Source organism: Ictalurus furcatus, chromosome 23 (genome assembly GCF_023375685.1).
Source record: "Ictalurus furcatus strain D&B chromosome 23, Billie_1.0, whole genome shotgun sequence".
Classification (NCBI taxonomy): domain Eukaryota; kingdom Metazoa; phylum Chordata; class Actinopteri; order Siluriformes; family Ictaluridae; genus Ictalurus; species Ictalurus furcatus.
This window is the reverse complement of record NC_071277.1, coordinates 3951007-3970248: the sequence shown is the minus strand read 5'-3', so window position 1 is coordinate 3970248 and position 19242 is coordinate 3951007. Positions and strand designations below refer to the sequence as shown.

The 19242-nt window shown below is 41.7% G+C and overlaps 1 protein-coding gene across 2 annotated transcripts; it reads right to left on the bottom strand.

Annotated features, from left to right (window-relative positions):
• Nucleotides 1-6335: 6335 nt before the first annotated feature.
• pabpn1 (poly(A) binding protein, nuclear 1) lies at nucleotides 6336-18846 on the bottom strand. Of its 2 annotated transcripts, none has more exons than XM_053611794.1 (7): nucleotides 17775-18846; nucleotides 14968-15076; nucleotides 13904-13971; nucleotides 13253-13359; nucleotides 12547-12634; nucleotides 12189-12340; nucleotides 6336-6925 (listed from the first exon to the last, which is right to left on the bottom strand). In XM_053611794.1, the coding sequence occupies exons 1-7, from the start codon at nucleotides 17907-17909 to the stop codon at nucleotides 6745-6747; spliced, it is 840 nt and encodes a 279-aa protein (XP_053467769.1). In that variant the 5' UTR covers nucleotides 17910-18846; the 3' UTR covers nucleotides 6336-6744. The 2 variants fall into 2 exon arrangements, with proteins under 2 accessions (XP_053467769.1, XP_053467770.1); XM_053611795.1 differs by lacking the exon at nucleotides 6336-6925 and adding an exon at nucleotides 8014-8187 and having other exon boundaries at nucleotides 17775-18832.
• Between the last annotated feature and the right edge of the window lie 396 nt (nucleotides 18847-19242).

The window sequence follows — 19242 nt, the reverse complement described above, 5'->3', positions numbered from 1 at the left end:
TCATCTCTTCCCAATTCGCAGGGGACGAGCCACAGTACCCTGAAGGGCTCGGAGACCAGTCAGACATCAGTCAGGCCTGTGGTAAAAATGGCCTTGGCACGTCTGGGGTTAGATGTCCAGATGACTCCTCAGAGTGCTTTTTTCAGGAAGACCTCAAAGTCTGCATCTCTCTGTGTCCCACCCTCAGCTCCATATATCGAGGAGCTGCTGGGCAGACCCCAGATGTTTCTCTCATCTACTGACAGCCTGTGGAGCACTAGCTAATATGCTGGATGCATCCAACCATGGCCTTGACCGCATGCCCAATATAGACCCGGCTGTTGCCACCCTTGTGCTATCGCCTGATGAAGCACTTCGACCTGATGCACGCTGCCCCCAGCCACAGTGCCGGTTGACTTCATTGTGAGAAGCTATGACACAGCAGCACGTATGGGACGTATTGGGAATTCCATGTCACACCTTATGCTGGCCCTGTCCCAGAAATTGCAGGCTTCAGAGGTTGACCTTCTGCCCAGAGCTGAGTGACGCCTCTTTGCAGGCATTCGCCTATATGACCAGGGAGTTGGGGAGGCTAATGTCTTCATTAACGCTCACCCAATGCCAAATATGGCTGGTCCAGTCTCCACTTTTGGAACCCTGCAGGAGAGCCCTCCACTTTCTTCCTGTGATTCCTGGGCAACTGTTCGGGCCAGCTGCACAGCAAGCCCTGGAGCGCAGCCTACAGGTTACACAGCCCAGACAACAGTTTGCTAGTCTGCATCGTGAACACCCCGCTAGACAGAGACCCTCTAGGGCAACAAATACGGCCCAGTACATACCACAGCCGATTACCCAGCCAAGAGCACAACGCCAGCCAGTTTTGTCAGCCAACCCCCACCCATCCCCCTCGCTTGGCACAGCGAGGCCAGACTTCAGGCCATTGCCCCAACAGAAGTGATAAGGGGTGAAGGAGTAGACAATGACTGTATCACTCCCACGGTCGGGTGCTTCACCAGCCAGCAGCTCAGATGCTGGGAAGCACTTATGTCAGACCCCTGGGTTGTATCAACCCTGTCACAGGGCTACAACATTCAATTCATACGTCGACCGCCGAGGTTCCAGGAAGTCAAAATGACCTTAGTCAAGGACCCAAACAAGGCTCTGGCCCTACACCAGGTGGTCCGGGCTCTCCTGAAGAAGGGTGCCATTGAGCAATTAGATAGCGCTTTACAGAACAGTGGATTCTATTCCACTTATTTTATTATCGCAAAGAAAGATGGCGGATTTTGCTCCATACTGGATTTAAGACCTCTGAACACACACCTCAAAGTTCCACATGCTACGTATAGTGAACGTGCTGCAAGGCATCAGGCACTCATCAATATATTTTCTTACATTCTTTATATATTCTTTTTCTTTTGTGAAGTCATTATTTATACTGCTATAGCATAGCTCTAACCATATAACTGTTCCGAATTTCTTTCGGACTGATAGCCGTTTACACGTGACTTTTTTTTCATGCATCTTTTGAGACAAATTTCGTGACTACAGAAAGCAAGACGTCTGTTCAAAAATCCCCAATATTATTAGTGTTGTGGGAAATTCTCTCCATCCAAAGTCAAAAAACTTCCAGAGACCAGGAGTTACGGATGTCGAAAGAATTAAACTTTGTTCAAAACAAATAAAGTGAGACCTCTTTAGACAGTGTACATTATACAAATGCACACAGGACTTTTTTTTTTATATATATACCTTTCTGAGCTAATGAGCTCATCTTAGGCGTGGTTTTACCTTTTTTTCTTTAAAAAAAAAACCCCACAAAAATACAAATCTGCTCCTTTGCCATAATTAATTACTTTTGTTTTATAACTATGGTATAGGACCAGTTAGCTGGTTTTTTGTTTTAAAAAAGTTTCACTCAGTTTTTTCCTTTTTTCCCCCCCGTCTGATCAAAACTCCCTTCCTCGCCACCTGTCCTCCTTTCCTCCGGCCTTGTCCTAACTCGACACTTGGTATCGGGCCTCAAGGTTGTTCACTTACAGAAGCCGTTTCTGTGCAGAACAACACAGGATTCTTCAAGATGTCTAAATGCTGATTTACAGAAAAACACCGGATCCTTTTAACTCGGCACACACTTAGAATACAGTTTGATTAGAATGTATTTCATGTTTTTAGATTGTTATATATATATATATTCTTTTAGTATTCAAATTCAAACATATACAGGATTTTGAAGAGCCTTTTTTTTTTTTTTTTTTTTTTTGCTAGCCTGCATCGTGAACACACTGCTAGACAGAGACCTTCTAGGGCAACAAATACGGCTCAGTACATACCACAGCGAATTACCTAGCCGAGAGCACAACGCCCAGAGAGGTTTCGTCAGCCAACCCCCACCCATCCCCCTCGCTTGGCACAGTGAGGCCAGACTTCAGGCCATCGACCCTACAGAAATTATAAGGGGCGAAGGAGTAGACAATGACTGTACCACTTCCACGGTCGGGTGCTTCACCAGCCAGCAGCTCGGATGCTGGGAAGCGCTTACTGTATGTCAGATCCCTGGGTTGTATCAACCCTGTCACAGGGCTACAACATTCATTCAATTCAGACGTCGACCGCCGAGGTTCCAGGAAGTCAAAATGACCTTAGTCAAGGACCCAAACAAGGCTCTGGCCCTACACCAGGTGGTCTGGGCTCTCCTGAAGAAGGGTGCCATTGAGCAATTAGACAGCACTTTACAGAACAGTGGATTCTATTCCACTTATTTTATTATCGCAAAGAAAGATGGTAGATTTCACTCCATACCGGATTTAAGACCTCTGAACACACACCTCAAGGTTTTCAAGTTCCACATGCTGCATACAGTGGACGTGCTGCAAGGCATCAGGCAGAATGATTGGTTTACAACCATCAACCTGAAAGATGCATATTTTCACTTTGCAATCGTGCCTCAGCACAGGCAATTCCTCCGTTTTGCCTTCGAGAGAAGGGCTTACCAGTTTTGTGTGCTCCCGTTCGGGGTCTCACGGGTGCCAAGGGTCTTCACCAGGTGTGTAGCAGTGGCAGTGTCTCCATTACAGGCCAGGGGGATGCAAATTTTCCCGTACCTGGACGACTGGTTGATCTGTTCCCAGATAGGGTTGATGCCCTCAGAGAATCAGCATTGCTGGTCTCCCATGTTACCAAGCTAAGGCTTACAGTGAATTATGGAAAGAGCTCTCTGATGCCCAGTCAGTGCATAGTGTTTATTGGCATCCAGCTGGATTCACAGTTGATGATGGCTACCCCCACTCAATGGCAAGTCAACAACATCCTCCAGCTCATCAGTCGCTTCAGAAGAGGCAGGGCTCTGGTCCTCAAAGCATTTCTGAGACTGCTAGGTATGCTCACAGCAGCCTCAACAGTGGTCCCTTTGGGGCTTCTGTCATTACGGCCTCGGCTTGAATCCCACTTAACACAGGGACAAGCCGGTCAGAGTCACTGCCTGTTGCCTAAGGTGCCTGCGCCCATTGAGGAGAAAAGCATATTTTACCCAAGGGGTTCCCTTAGGGGCCATACCTTCTCACAGGGAAGTAGTGACCACAGATGACCCTGGCAGGCTGGGGAGCTGTGTGGCAATGCAGGGCAGTCAGAGGCCAGCGGAGTCCTTGGCAGCGGGAACAACACATAAATGTGTTGGAGCTACAGGCAGTGCTGCTCGCCATCATACCTATCATACATATCGCCATTTCCTTCCAGTGTTGGTAGGAAGGCATGTCCATATAAGAACAGACAACACACCTGTGGTCTGTGCACAGCATACCTGAACCAGTTTTAGGTCTCTCCGGTAGCAATTTCTTTTAGGAGCACTTAATTACAAAAATTTAGGAGAACAGTCAAAAATTTGAGCACGGTTGGTTTAGTTTTTCTTTCTTCTTCTTTTTTTTTTTTTTTTAGAGATGGTAGCGTTAATGTGCCACAATATAACACACAAGTAGGCATGAGAAAACCTGAGCTTGTCAATTATGACAGAATTTAGGAACATAGTGTGAGCCATGCCACATTAATTTACCTTCTGATAAACTAAATTTAATATTTTCAGTTAATTTTACAGACTGTATGCAAAAAAAAACAACCACCATTAACCTGTTCCACCTTGTAAACAAATACAATAAACATCAAAATTCGGTCTTTGAATTCCGCTCCTCTTAAATATATTTAAAGCTTCACTATTAGACATTTTCCACTGTCATGGTTCTGGGCTGGAGTCAGTTCTCGAACCGCTCTGTGTATATTGTGTATATATCTGAATAATCTCACATAGGATGTGATTGAGTTCATTTACCCGTCAGATGCACAGCGCTTAAGTTTAATGTTCGTTAGGGATGCTCCGATCAGGATTTTTACGACCGATATCGATCCAGATACCGATCTTTTTTTTGTTTAAGCTTTAATCAGGAGGTCTGTCATAAACAGTTAAATGTAAGCTCTCTGCTCATGGTCACTGTTAATTGAATTAAATAAATAGCAATGAGAAATACTGTGGGTTAATTGATAAACAAGCATAAAATATTTATTTTTAAATAGAGAGTCCTAACTTAAAGTAGATTAACACAAGCATTATCCATATTAGGAAAAAGGCTAATAGCCTTCTAGGGAAATAGCAAACTAAGCTTAATGTCAAATTGATATTAAATGCAACCCAAAGTAATTAAACTTTATTTCATTTCTCATTTTATGAAGTTTTTATATGTGTTTTATATTAAATTATTTATTTATAAATAAGCACATTTTCTGTATTTTCACATTTTTTACGTTTGAATTTGAATACTAAAAGAATGAATATTTATATATATATATATTTTTTTTTTCAATTATCTGACTTATTTTCATTTCCAGTTCATGCATTGTACAGATCCAATACATACAGCAATGCAACATTTGTAATTTGTTTGGAATAAAGTTTTAGATACACAAACTTTTCTAGAATATCACACAAACGCTGTAAATGAAAAATGAATATAATATAATCAACTGTAAAGATTTTGCGCCACGTTTATCATCTTTTTAGCAGATCTAAATAATTAGTCTGATCATCTTTTTCCAGTTGCTACACTAAGATGACCAGATTTTGTTATACATTATATTATACAGTATGAACTTATATAAAAGTACAGTGTATATAAAATGCTGACCTAAATAATTGAAAAATTAGCTTCAATTAGTGTGATACACAAGGGGTCAATGAGCAATGTGGACAGGTTTATTTTCCCCCTATTGTGCAGGTCTACTGACTTCAATACATATTAATGAACAAATAAACAACAATCAGGAGGGCCTCACGGGCTTCAAAATAGATTTTCCAAACCTGATTAGGGGTCCTGGCTTCAGAATTACCTCCCAGAATGCCCCATTGTGTGGTCTCTCCCAGACCCATGGGCTTCGTGCATACAGGCAGTTCCTTGGAGCGCTATCAGATGAACAACCGCTCCATTCTGATGTCATCTTATATCATACAATCGCCATTATTCGCGAAAAGTAACCTGGCCAATTCAATTAAATCGTCTCTATACTCCCTCCATTTTACAAAGATCTGAGGACATGTAGGACACAAAAGGCATACAATTTGACAGATATACAAAATTATGTACTGAAACAGCTCAAGGGCAGATTTCTTGTGATACACCAAAATTTATGCGACAATTTTAAAAACGTTATGAAATCCCCCCCATCATTTTATCATTAAAGGGCCAAAAGGCAGGACAGCAAATTTCGCAAACATTTCCCCCCACATTGTCAATAAAAGAATAGCACAAAAAGTGGATGAAAGCTTGACTCATGAGAAAGTATTTATGGTGATCACAAAATAAGGGATGGTTTGGCAGAAAGCTCTAAAGTAGCAATTGCTATGGAGAATCTCACTGTCCAAATACTGCCTTCATTGGGAAAGAATTCATATCAATAAGGGAATCAAAGTGTTTCCACATGCTAATTAGATGACCTCTTATAATGAAAATTACAGCCACATCATGATTCCATTGCATTATAAATAAATTCATGATCTAATACTTAACATATCACAATGTGCAATCTGGGTACGGAGTAAAAGCCGCTACTATAAACGTCATGTTGATTTAAAACAATCTTAAATTTAAAATCTTTAAGATCTTAAATCACTGGCACCCTGTCCGGGGTGTACCCCGCCTTGTGCCAGATGCTTCCTGGGATAGGCTCCAGGTTTCCCCGTGACCCTGAAAAGGAGTAAGCGGTTGAAGATGGATGGATGGAAGATCTTAAATCATGCAGTGACGTTTCTTTAGACATTTGTCATCCAGAAAAACTTTTTTGTAAGGGAGAAAAAAAAAAACACGACAACCCCATTTCATTTTTACAATCTTTTATTTTTTTTTTCTAATTACAGACTCATGGGTTAAAAAATAAAAAAAGCCAAACGTCCCCCCACCCCCAAACCCACTTCCCCGTCTCAAAACAAAAAACAAAACAAAAAACCCCCAAGGGAAAAAAACCTCCTCACACAACCCCCTCCCTCCCAACAAATAAAAGCTTTGCTCCTTTCTTTCTTAAATAGCCTTAAATTCCCAGGATCAGTCCTCTAGCGCTCTAGAAATGCATCCCTCCCTTTTAACCTTTAACCTGTTCTTGTCCTCACCGTCTCATTCTCTCCCATTTTAACCAGCTGCTTTGCTCACGCTATATAAATATGTGGTGGTGGTAGGGTGTGTGGGTGCGTGTGTGTATATGTGTGTGTGTGTGTGTTAGTGAGCGTGTTCAACGTTTGTTGTTGTAGTAAATGGGCCGGGGATCACCCTGTGCCCCACCCCCACCCCCCCACATGAGTGTGGATAGAGGGATAGAGGGAGCAGAGAGAGAAAGAGACGATGGTGAGACTGTAGGGGGCGCTGCAGCCACAGGGGGAGGAGGAGTACTCAGCCTCCACTGGTCCTGAAACCTGAAACGACAAGAAGTGGTCTAGTACACAGAGAGAGAGAGGGGGGAAGAAAAGAAAAAGAGAAGAGAGAATGAACCAGACAAGGACGGCTCAGAAAAGGAACGGAAAGCACGGGGACGGTTTGGGGGCGGTTAGGGGTGATTAGCCGAAATATATGTAAGTGGTTGGAAGTGGCAGAGCGCATATGTAGAGAAAGAAAGAGAAAGATGCAAACTGAAGTGGCAATAAGGCAGGTTTGGGGAAGAAATCAGAAAGCAGGAAACAGAAAATGGTCTCAATTTCATTCAATGGCTTTGAGTCATTAGTGGGCATAGCCTAGTAAAGACAGAGGGAAGTTGAAAGAAAGGAAACAAACAGAGGTGAAGATGGTGGACAAAGGAGGCAGAAGATTTTTTTTTTTTTTTTTTTACAATTGAAAGCTTCAGTGTCAGCGTTAAATGCTCAAAGAGCCAAACACCATGAGTCAATAGGGAAGAAACTGATGAAAATGCAAAGAATGGCTGGGTAATAAATCAGGGGGGGGAAAAAAAAAAAAAGTCTCATGAAATTGAACACTATGGGAAAAATAAAAAAACATGTAAAACACCCTGAACTGAACTGCAAGCTGTGTCAGAAAGAGGAAGAATGCAGGTAAGCATGAGAAACAAACAAGAGAAAGAAAGCAACATTTTTTTTTTTTTTTTTTTTTTTTTTTTTTTAAATGGAGGATGGACGAACGTTAACAGTTCAAAAAAAAAAAAACAAAAAAATAAAAACCAACAACTAGAAACCTCATATCTACTTAAACATACAGCGTCATCACTTTTGGGGAATTTCACACACATCTTCAAGGTACAATAGAAGAAAAGGAGGGAAAAAAACTGTTTGCTCCTTGTGTTGTGTGAGGAACTCACAGCCAGACCAAAGGAGACACATCTGCAGCCTGAGATCACACCATCTTCTCTAAACATTTCACAAATGCCAACCAAGAACCGCCCCAAAATCTCAGTACCTTACCGGGGTGACTGCAACACTCACGCGCACACACACACCAGTCAGTCAAGTCAGTCTGTCCGGAAGATGCTCTTTTCTTTTCTATTTTCTCCCTCTTTGTGTATTTTTTGTCTTTTTTTCTTCTTTTTTTCTTCTTTTATTGAGGGGTTATTTTCTTTTTTCTTTTTTTTTTTTTTAAACAGGGAAAGGAGGGATGACAGTAAAAAGGGGAAATGACAGTGGGGAGTTATTAGTAAGGGGAATACCACGATGTTGATCGCCCTCGGCCCCTGGAAAAAAGAGAGAGAAAAAGAGGGTGAGTTTTTTTTTGGTTGAAGATGGAGGACACCAAATTTGTTATGCGTACAAAAAAAAGGGGCTTAATATTTGAGATACAGGTAAGTCATTCTTCTAATACAAATACTATTCAGGTATACAGAATGTCCAGTTAGTATAATGTATACCATCTTGTCTACATTACTGAAGAATATAATTCTTTAAGAATATATATGTTATATTATACTATGAAGCGTTCGGCTTCATCTAGTACTACAAATGCAAATGCATTAAAGTGGTAAATCTAGGGGGGCGGGGGCGGGAAGTGAAGACATCCTCTCTCCCTCTTTATCTCTCTCTGTTAGGGCTCCTTTGGTCACTGTAGGGGAGAGATGATGGACACACAATGTTTCCATCCAGATGTTTTACAAAATGGTCAAAAAATAAAATATGTCATCTCTTCACCCCTGTTGAGAATATTGACGGAAATGCATCATCAGAAGAGCAGCAGCCAAACACACACCCACTACCTCATCATTCACTCGAAACAATCCATCTCCGATCCCTACGTCGTAGCTTTATCCATGCCACGACCGTCAAGGACGGCGTCCCAAACCACATGCTGCTTATAGCGTACCGCTCGATAACGCCACTACTGTGAGACTACAGGGTGGACAATTCAATTCATGAGCTAGCTAGGAAGTCTAGCTAGGGTAACTACAAATTATGAGCTAATAACGTATTTTAGTATACTATATATATATATTTAAAAAAATGTAATTCAATAAGATAAAATTTTTAAAAAGTCAGCGAGTACTTGAATCCCTGAGAGAGGCACCTTTATGCAGCCAGTCCTTATCCTTTCCTGATAATCATGAACACAAAAAGGCAGAAATTTGTTGGCTGATGTTTCGTTGTGGCCACACTATACTTTTCGTCCCACCGACTTCCCTTTATACGTACGCGGATGCAGGAGGCCGGAGACGCAAGCTCAATGTCGAGACGTTTGGTGAACTCTGACCTGCGAATTGGTATCACATAAATCGTGTGTGATCAGTAGAAGATCGACACGTCACAGCGTGACCTCTTCAGAAAATCCAAGATGAAGGAAGCAGGATTTCAGCGAGTATTTTTGACATTGATTTTGTGGTGGCCTTTTTTCCCCCCTCCCTTTCAAAATGTGCGACGCGATTTGCGGAAACTAACTTGAACCGGCGAAAATGCGATTCCACAAAATTGTTTCGCGCGGTCTTTCGCAGTGATGTTTGATGGTAAATGAGAACTTTTTAGCTGAAATCACGTTCGACAAGTGAATCAAATAGGGCTTTGGCGAGATGTGCGTTGTGATGACATCACGCGACACGTCTCGGCCCAGAGCGGCAGAAAATCTGCGGTAATTTTGCGTTTCCTTGATTTTGCGTTCATTTCTGCAAGAACAGATGGTTTTATTTTAACACTGAAACAAATATTTGTGCAATTATTTCACAATTGCGGATTAAAACAACATCTTGGCTTTTCACCTCGTCATATCCGGTTGCTGCTCATATTCGCAGCGGCCTCCGAAGAAATTTCGCATGCTGAAAGTCTAGTGTGACCGCGCCCCTTTACCTGTGACGTGACCCGGTTAGCGTCAGTATCCTCGTTTTCGCTGGATGAATTGTTTACTTGTGAGGTATCGTGATAGTGTATTACAGTTCTAGTTCTTGCACTACACTGCACTGTATGCCTACTAATACTGTACACTTATATTTATGTTGTCTACCAACAGCCACACCGTGTCCTTGATTCACATACATAATGTAGCAGATGGAAGAGTATCTCACGCCACATCACGACCATGAGCTAACTCGAGCATGTTGCCTTTAAACAAACAGAATCGTTTCAAATTTTTCTTGCCAAAGTAAACAAAGTAATAAAAGTAGTTTGTCTTTCTCTGGCTGTAAGACAAGTGACAGGTGTATCTGAACCCGTCTGTCCGTTCTGCCTGAAGCCGGTCTGCTGCGCAACCGTGAACGGACCCGACAGCCCAGATACATAATCTGATGTGTGGGCCCGGGCTAATAATTTGTCCGCTCCTTCACTATGGAATTTGTGCCATTTTGAACGCAGCTACTGTTAGTCAAGAGCTGTAATAATGACCTATTAACAACTTATGAACAGCAAGTGTGCTCGGCTATCGTGTCGGACCCTTGATGGCTCTGCTCCTTCTGCTGTGTAGTACAGGCCGAAACCACAGTGTGCAAAAACAGGGTGCCGAGTTCCACAATTTGTACGTTACATTTTGCTGTGAACGCCACCAACACGCCTGTGAAATATCACGATCTGTGATGGGTAAACTGATACGTCCCTTACACGACATTTTTGTTTGTGTGAAGCACACGACAAGAGCGGTCTTTACAGGCTGCGATCACGTCCCATACCTAATTTTTTTTTTTTTTTTTTTTTTTTTTTACATCTCGGATGAGCGCAAACTTTATTCCTGTAGTATTTTTGATTTGTAAAACAGATGGATGGAAACAAACTTTAAGCACAAACACATACACAGGTGACATGCAGTGTCTCCACAAAAGCACTTCAGACACACAAACATGCAAGAACATCCAATCAAAGATGCAAACACAGCTTAGTCACACACACTCCTCACCCCCCCCCCCCACCCCCACCTGTGTGCTTTATTAGAGCACAGGTCACAATATATACAAGTTAAATTACTTGAAATCAATATCAGGCTGCAGGAATGAAACCTTCATTTCTGGAAGTGAAATCTAGATGCAGAAAATCATCGTGTATCATCAATCGTATAATAACTAGCCACTAGATATGTGCCAGTGATTGGTTCTATAATATCTTGTGGCCAAGTCTGATTTACTCCCCCGCATCCCAATATGAAGGGGGCTGTTGATGCAGACGGCATTTTGGCCTTTACTTATGTTCGAGAAAAAAAAAAAAAAAAAGGGCACAATATTTAATAATATTGTGTAAAACCTTTAGAATACATGATTTAATCTACTTAACTGCTACGACACCATTCCTAATATTACAAAAAGTGGCCACAATATCATTTTAAGCCAATTTAAACGGTAAAAGGATTAGGTGAACATTTAACATTTCCTTTTTATTAGCCTCCATGTTAATGCATGAATTTAAAAATCACAAGTACTTTGCTAGGCTACCGAACCTATTCTTCTTTAAATACACGTTTAAAAATATAAAATATTGAAACTAAGTTTAATCTCAAATTAGCATATTCAAATGTAGTGTGAAGCTTTTGTTTTTCGGCTAAACACAAGCGTTGCTGCATTTTGAAGAGCATAAACTGTACGATTAGAGGGAGTTTTAAAACCAAAGTTGGCTTTGTTCAGATTAATCTTGAACGCCGGGTCGGATTTCAGTTGCTCGGCCGTTCATTTTGGGGGTTGGGGGATGTCGGGGGTTGGGGCGACGACCCGTTAAATGCCCAAATGACATCTGATTGAGAAGGTCGGATGGTCCAGTGAGCAGCTGACAAAGGAAATGTTTTTCTCCATTATCCTAACAGATAGTCACAGCATAGGAACGGTAAAAACAGGGGGCGGGAGTCGGGCGTTTTCCTTTTTAACCTGAGTCGAGGTAGAGTAATATAATCTCATGCACACTGGTGACAGATCCGGTAGGTCTGAAAGGAAAAGGCTTTCTGTACTTTTAACTCAAATTTACGATGGTCAGTAAAGAGTTCAAGCACTAAGGGGGTGTCAGTTTCATCTCATCCTGCAGATACTGTTATTAAAATACGAACCTAATTTTCATTAAGATGAAGAGATGCTAGACAAAATCTTTTACCTAAGAATCATCCAAGTGTACTACTTAGAAATATGTTTTGCAACTTGTGTTCTAAGACTTGGCCACTCTGTCATTAAGTGTGTGTACAAAGCCTTATTTTTGGGTAAATGCGAAGGCTGCAACGCTCTCAATACTCTATCAAGTTCAGTAGTGTGTACACAAATGTGAGCAAGACTGAGGTGTGTCATCTGTTCACCTGAAGGCCCGTCCTCTTCCTCTGGGTGGTGTGTATCCGCTGTAATACCGAGCCCGAGACGAGAAACTTCCTCCACGTGAGCGGAATCGGGCCCGTGGAAACCCGCGGTCTGTGGTGCTGATACCGGGTCGGTTCGTTCTCTTAGCCCCAACCTGAAAATCGTTCAAGGTCAAATATTGAGCTACGGCTCTGAACGTGCTACCGATGTTTAACTCTGTAACCCAGTTGTCGGTAAAAGTCACACAGGCCACAAACTGTGAAAGTTTGTACCCGAGATTCCCTAACCATCAGCATTTCTAGCCAATAATGCATCTTTTTTTTTTTCCACTTAAACTGATATCTGTTTAAACACGTTTACCTTTATCTGCCTTCCTCGGAATAAGGACTCATCCAGTGCCATTGCTGTTCTAACAGATTCCTTGTCTGCAAACTCAATATATGCAAACCTGAAATGTGAAGGAAAAAAAAAAAAACCAAACATTTTTAAAACACAATCAGGAGGCATACACCTGGGTCAGATGGGTGAGAGAAATAATCAAGACATCGGCCGATTATGGATAACTGATGAAGAAAGAAAAAAAACAAAAACAATGCACAGTAGAATTATTTACAAAACAGGTGAAAGCAACTTTAGGAAATGGCTTGAATTTAACCGAATCCTATTTTAGAACATTAACAGAAGGATATTTAATAAACATGGGGTTGGGTTGAGTGACAAGTGAAAAACACGTTCATTGTGTATTCATGTCTGCATCCCAAACAGTATACTACTATAAAACCATCATGCCACCCACTACTACTGAATAACGATACAACTTCTACAAGGACAAATCTGATGCGTCTCCGCGAAATTCAAGAACAGATAAACGTCATACGCCGGCAAGGAAAAAAAAAACGTACATTTATAATCAACAGTAAAACACACTAGATTTAAACAAAAGGAGAAAAATAAGCCGTATCATTGCTATAGAAGAACAATCATTGCTCAGGACTATCAAGATGAACTGCAACGAACAACAGAGAAAGAGTGATAGACAGAGAGAACGTAGCGTTTTAACGATTACCCTTTCGGGTGTCCTGTGAATTTGTCACACAGGATAGTGACTCTGTTAACAGAGCCACAGCCGTGAAAATGAGCTTCAAGCTCCTCGGCTGTTGCTCCATAATCCACCTGCAGAGAACACACAAAAACATTTTAACACAATGACATTCTCAGTCCATGATCACGTCATACATTATGAAAAGGTCAAGGTGTCGTACTTTATTCGATACATGACGCAATGTTCTGTATAAGCCCGTTCCTCAATTGTAGAAAGAATGTAGTACTTCTGAATGAACACAAAGCTGTAGTGTACAAGAATCTGTCCGTGACTGAATGGGGCTTCATATCTGACTGACCCACAATCAGTCACAAAAAGGAAGAAAAAAACAAAAAAACAAACAAAAAACCCCACACCCTGCTCTCACTACCTTTTGCTGGGTCCCATCTCTAGCTTTCACTTGTAAATGATAATTTCTTGTATGTATGACAAGTTCTGTAATATTATTACATGAAATACTAGATACTGTTAGTGGCTCACTAATAAATATAACTTAGCCTTTATATTAAAAAATAATAAATAAATAAAATCTCACACACAGTAACTACTAGAAAAACATTTGCTAGTACTACCAACTATTTACAACTGGTTAAATAGTGTAAGAGAAACTCGTACATTTCCAACATAAATTGATCTTCCATCTGCTTCGATCTTCTCTTCAATGGACATGATGACAGGACCAGCTGTGGTGGAAAAAAATAACAGGGTATCATTTTAAGAAAACTCGTACGTATTTGTATCGCAATTACGAATTTGAAATGAGTTTAATGTTAAAGAAAGGGTTTCTAAAGGCTACGATATCGCGGGCATTTTTCTTATTGTATGTCGATTATCTTTTTAACCAAATTCTTTGAGCCACTAGAGACGTGCGTGACTCGGCCTTCAAATCCGGTTAAAGTAAGAAAGCTTAGTGCTTTCCTCCCCCACCGGATGATGAGGCATGGCTCAGCTCGGCAAATTACCCATAATTCCTATACTTAAGTAACCATGCTACATTTTGGTTACCCTTTTTACCCAGGTACCATGCGTCTCGATCTGGAACATGCGAGTGGAGCCAAAAATAGCGCAGGCCACGGATTGATCGCACAGTAGTCCTGATTAACGTCCATGACTAGAATTCACAATGATCTCCAGAAGTAGGTTAGAGTAATGTCTGACAATGTTTCTGGAGGTTTTTAAGGGTCAAAACTGTAAATTATTTCAGCGATTTTAGACAGAAATGTAATGTTTCGTATTAATTTCAATGTATTAAGAGCAACGGTAACGGCGTCGTGCACTCAGTGACAACTGTGCCACGTTTTCTCCTCAGAGGATAAAATCATGCAATTCTGTTGACCAGCTAGAGCAACATGAAATCACAGAGCTCGCGCTACATTTCTAAAATGTTCCAAAACTTTTTGTTAAAAGGAAACCGTATTTATTTAAATAGACAAGCATGGTAAGATCATATTCCTAGACAAAATGCTAAGAAATCCTCATGTGATGTGACGATTTATTAGCAGCACATGCAAAGATAAAGGCAGTGTTTTTGTGCCGTTCCTGAAAAGAATCTAGGTTGCAGGCAGAAGAAGAACATCTCAAGTGACCCAGTTGTTTCGCCGCTCCTGCTCGGGCGCAGCTCTATTTGTCAGCAGCGCCCCAATGTGCAATGTTCTCCTTTTCACACAAAACACACTCACCAGGAGGAGGACTAAGGTTCATCTGTTTCTCCACTTCGTTCTGGAGCTCCTTCAGTTTCTCTGCTTCCTCCTCCATCTCTCTCACCCGGGCTTTAATGGCCTCCAGCTCCTGTAGACATTGTTAAATTACAACGACGACGTTAGCATGAACACGATATAATATTACGGCTAGTTAAGACAAATGCTCATCAAACGGCATTTTAACACGAGCTAGAGTATCGCTCGGGTCCCGTGACGAATTGTACGTGTCGACAAGGTGTTCTACGATAATCGGCGGAAATTTAGCCGACGCAGTATCATCGCGAACGATCCCCTAAATTCACGCTCCCGGTGTAAAATCCGCCCCGTTCATAAAGAGACACGGCTGTCTAGTGTATCCCGTACAATTTTTAAGCAGTGCTGCATGTCCATCATACATCTGTTCACTAGATAGTGATACCGACAGTACCGTTGATCCGAAAGAATAATAATAATAATAATAATAATATAAATTGAGGTTAATGATTAGGTCAAGCTTGCGACAGCGGAATTTAGCATTGGCTCAGGCCTACACTGACGCATGTTACCCAATATGTTTGGGATGGATCAAATGAAGTGTGAAAAGGAGGCGGAAAATATTAAAAGATTAAAAACCATGCAAACTTGCTTCATATTGCAAGTGTTTATTAAATGCTATGCTTGCAATTAAAAAAAAATTAAAAATTCTTCTCTCTGCTTTCTGTTAGAAACAATCTCTGATGCTGCGATTACGACTACTACTACTACTAGTTCATCTTTAGTAACCAGGATCACAATAGATCTGGAGCCACACACACTTGTTCACAGCAAGAGACGGTTTAGAGTAACTGTTCCTTGGTTTAGAGTAACTGTTCCTCGTACGGACATGATTTGGAAGGTGGGAGAAAACCCTGAAGAAACCCATATGGACATGAGGAGAACATGAACAGAAACTATATACAGATAGTAACCTGCGCTCAGGATCTAACTGGGAACACTGGAGCTGTGCAGATACAATGCTACCCACTGCATCACCTATTATTATTATTATTATTATTATTATTATTATTATTATTATTCTCCAATGTGCCCAAATCAATTAGATGCAGACTAAGTTCTAGGCATGTTGTGGTGCATCCAGATCTCTCTCTCACACAGACACACAAAGGTAGCACACCCCTCTTCGCATGCACAACCTTTACATGACCAATCATTCACACACACTAAGAGCTGTAGTGGCGCCGATCTCATCCTGATAAATTAAACACATCCTCAGAATTCTCTCCGAAAGCGCACACCATCATACTGAACATCCTCTGTATGATTTCCTGCGCACAGCTGATCGATAACGTCGTGTCCTAAACCACTGAACGTGTAAACACCTGCACCCTTACCTAATCACAAACACTAAAAATCATGTAGAGGAGGCGTTTTCGCCATCGAGCTGCTTGAACAGCGGTGATCTCTCATTAACACACCGATGTGTATCGGCAGTAGGAGGTTTGCGGCAGAGCCTACATGTGTGTAGCACACTAATGGACAGGGAAAGGCGTGATGCCATTCTTTTACACACACACACACACACACACACTCTCTTGTAGTGTGATGCTCTTGTGGCAGTGCTGCATTGCAGGGCAGATAGCACCATGCCCCGTCCTAACACACTTCTACACCATTTTTCATCACAAACCCAGCCATGTTTCATCATATTACAGGATTATTACTATTATTATTATTATTATGATTTAAATTCCGTCATGATCTGCTCTGAATCACAGCCGTGTGTGTGTGTGTGTTGAAGAGACTGAACATGCTATCAGCATGTACGTCAGTGTCTCTGTGAAGGCGCTCAGATTTAGCCTATTATCCAAAGAAAAATGGACATTTAAAACACACGAAATGCAACGCGATAAATAACGCGCTTAGATTTATTCCAAAATTAATAATACGCTCATTTAGCACACGCACAACGCCCTGCTATCAGATTAACGCGGTTTTAAATAATAAATAAATAATGCGTGTAACAAACCGCAGCAGCATCTGACAAACGCGCATTAAATTAGCAGAGCCCGAGGCTAGCGGAGGGAACGTTAACGGTACCGAAAAATCTCATTTCGCAACCACAAATCCACCAAGCAGCTAATCGGCTTTCATAGGAATCCACCACGCAACACACGGCTGGATCTTTTCTTGTCCGTATATTCGGTTTAAAACAGCGCGAAAAGCGTTTCATCGGCATCCCGGCGGTATAACATTAGCCTACCGCGTTAGCAAACAGCGACAACGCGACAAAGCTGCTGGCTGTTAGCATCCTAGCTAGCAAAGAGAGGCATTTTTATTCTCGCTAATAATAAAAAAGAGGCGTGTTTTACCGTGAGCTTCTCGCCTCTCTGCAGACAGCAGCGGCGTTAATGGCGGCCTGTCCTACCCTCTAACGTTAACCCCCTCTCGCATTTTTTTGCGACGAAGGTTTTTTTTTTCCTTCTCCCCCCCACCAACCAAACCAAAAAAAAAAAAAAAAAACCAATGTTGCGCCAACATGGCCGCCAACGCCATGCGTTAAAGCTTACACAGTGAACACCGCGCGAGCCACAATGGCGGACCGCGCCAACGGATTTAAAAAAAAAAAATCCTTACAACATAAACCTAAACACGGAGGTATTTGTATTTGAATGTTAGAGACTAATAATAAAAAAATCATCCAAGAGGGTGAATACTAGCCAGCTAGCTAAACATGTGATCTCGGTGTAATTCCAATATCAGACTCGCTGCCGTGAGATAATAACGCTGTAATAACGTCCTTAACTCACCGGGTCTTCAATAGCGGCCTCTCCTTCATCTAAACCCGGTTCTTCGTCTCCAACACCCGGATCTTCCAGCTCTGGGTGACCGGGGTCTGAGTCGAGCAGAGATTCCTCCGCCAATCCATTACCGAACTCCGCCATCGGGCCGATTCCCGCCGCTCCGCGCGCGCCTCGTGCTTCTACTCACACCGCTGGAGAGCGCGAGGGGCAGAAGGTGGAGGGGGAAAAAACGGCGGAAAATACCCCGCTAAAGTTAAAAAGAGGAATAAAGAGGCCCGTTTCCTTCACAAAAGGTTCAAACCTTTTCCGCTTACAAGAAATAACTCACTGCTACTCGCTAGACCAATTCAACTATCTTCCGTGCTGTGACCAGGAAGGACTCGTGTTCGCTATAATTATCAGTCACATCAATATTATTCAGGGGGAAGAAAAAAAAAACCCCAAATGTGTATTATTCGCTTTGCGCCGTGTGATCCAGAACAGAAATGGAAGTCATGGGCGGGGCGCTAGGTCACTGCAGGCGCAAACGCAATAGTTTATAGGACAATGACAAGAGTTTCGACCCGCCTCTATTATATATCAGGCGCTCCCATTGGCTGTGCGTCTGAACGTTTCCCTTCGGTGGCGAACTTGACTTTACAATCTCGTTTGTGATTGGATGAAAGGGTGTCAGTCACAGCACGCTGATGTCGGAAGTGAATACTCGATCAATCACTTTTAAAGTTTGGTCCTTTGTGGCTGGGATCGGTTTACAGATAACACAGTGTATACACATTTTAAATTGTGTGCTGTTTTTCAGTTTTAAAAAAACAAAAACCAAACAGAATTATATAGAGTCAGCCCAGTCAGTATTTGCGTGTGAATAATCTTGACTAACTCGCATGCTAGCAATGCTGTAGTGCTAGTGGTTACTTAACATTATTCTGATTTAAAAAACAACAAAACAAAAAAAAAAGAGGTGAAGCCAGACACTTGCGTCGATTTGATTAGCTAGTGGCTTCTCAACCGCCAGCAAGAGCTCATACAGATGCATACATACAGACCCGGATGAAACGTCACTGAATAAAGTTGGTTTGAAATTGGACGTTCGATATTCCCAGAAATTCGGAAATTAAGGGACCGTCTCTAAAGTTACATACGACATTGTTAAACACGTTTCTAACTTCAATAGCCCTTGAAGGGAATGATGTACAATCACACAACCAACTGGAAAGTGTTCATCTAGGTGTCAGGTATGATGCACACCTTTTAGATTTTTGATATTTATTAAAATAAACTATTAAATCACATTTAAATTAGACATGAATTTCACTGCAGAATAGGCCCATACACAAAATATACACCATGATTTAAAGCTCAATAGCATTTGAAGGGAATGATGTACAGTCAAACCTGACACCTAGATGAACACTTTCCAGTTGGTGTTGTGACTGTACATTATTCCCTTCAAATGCTATTGAGCTTTATATAATGG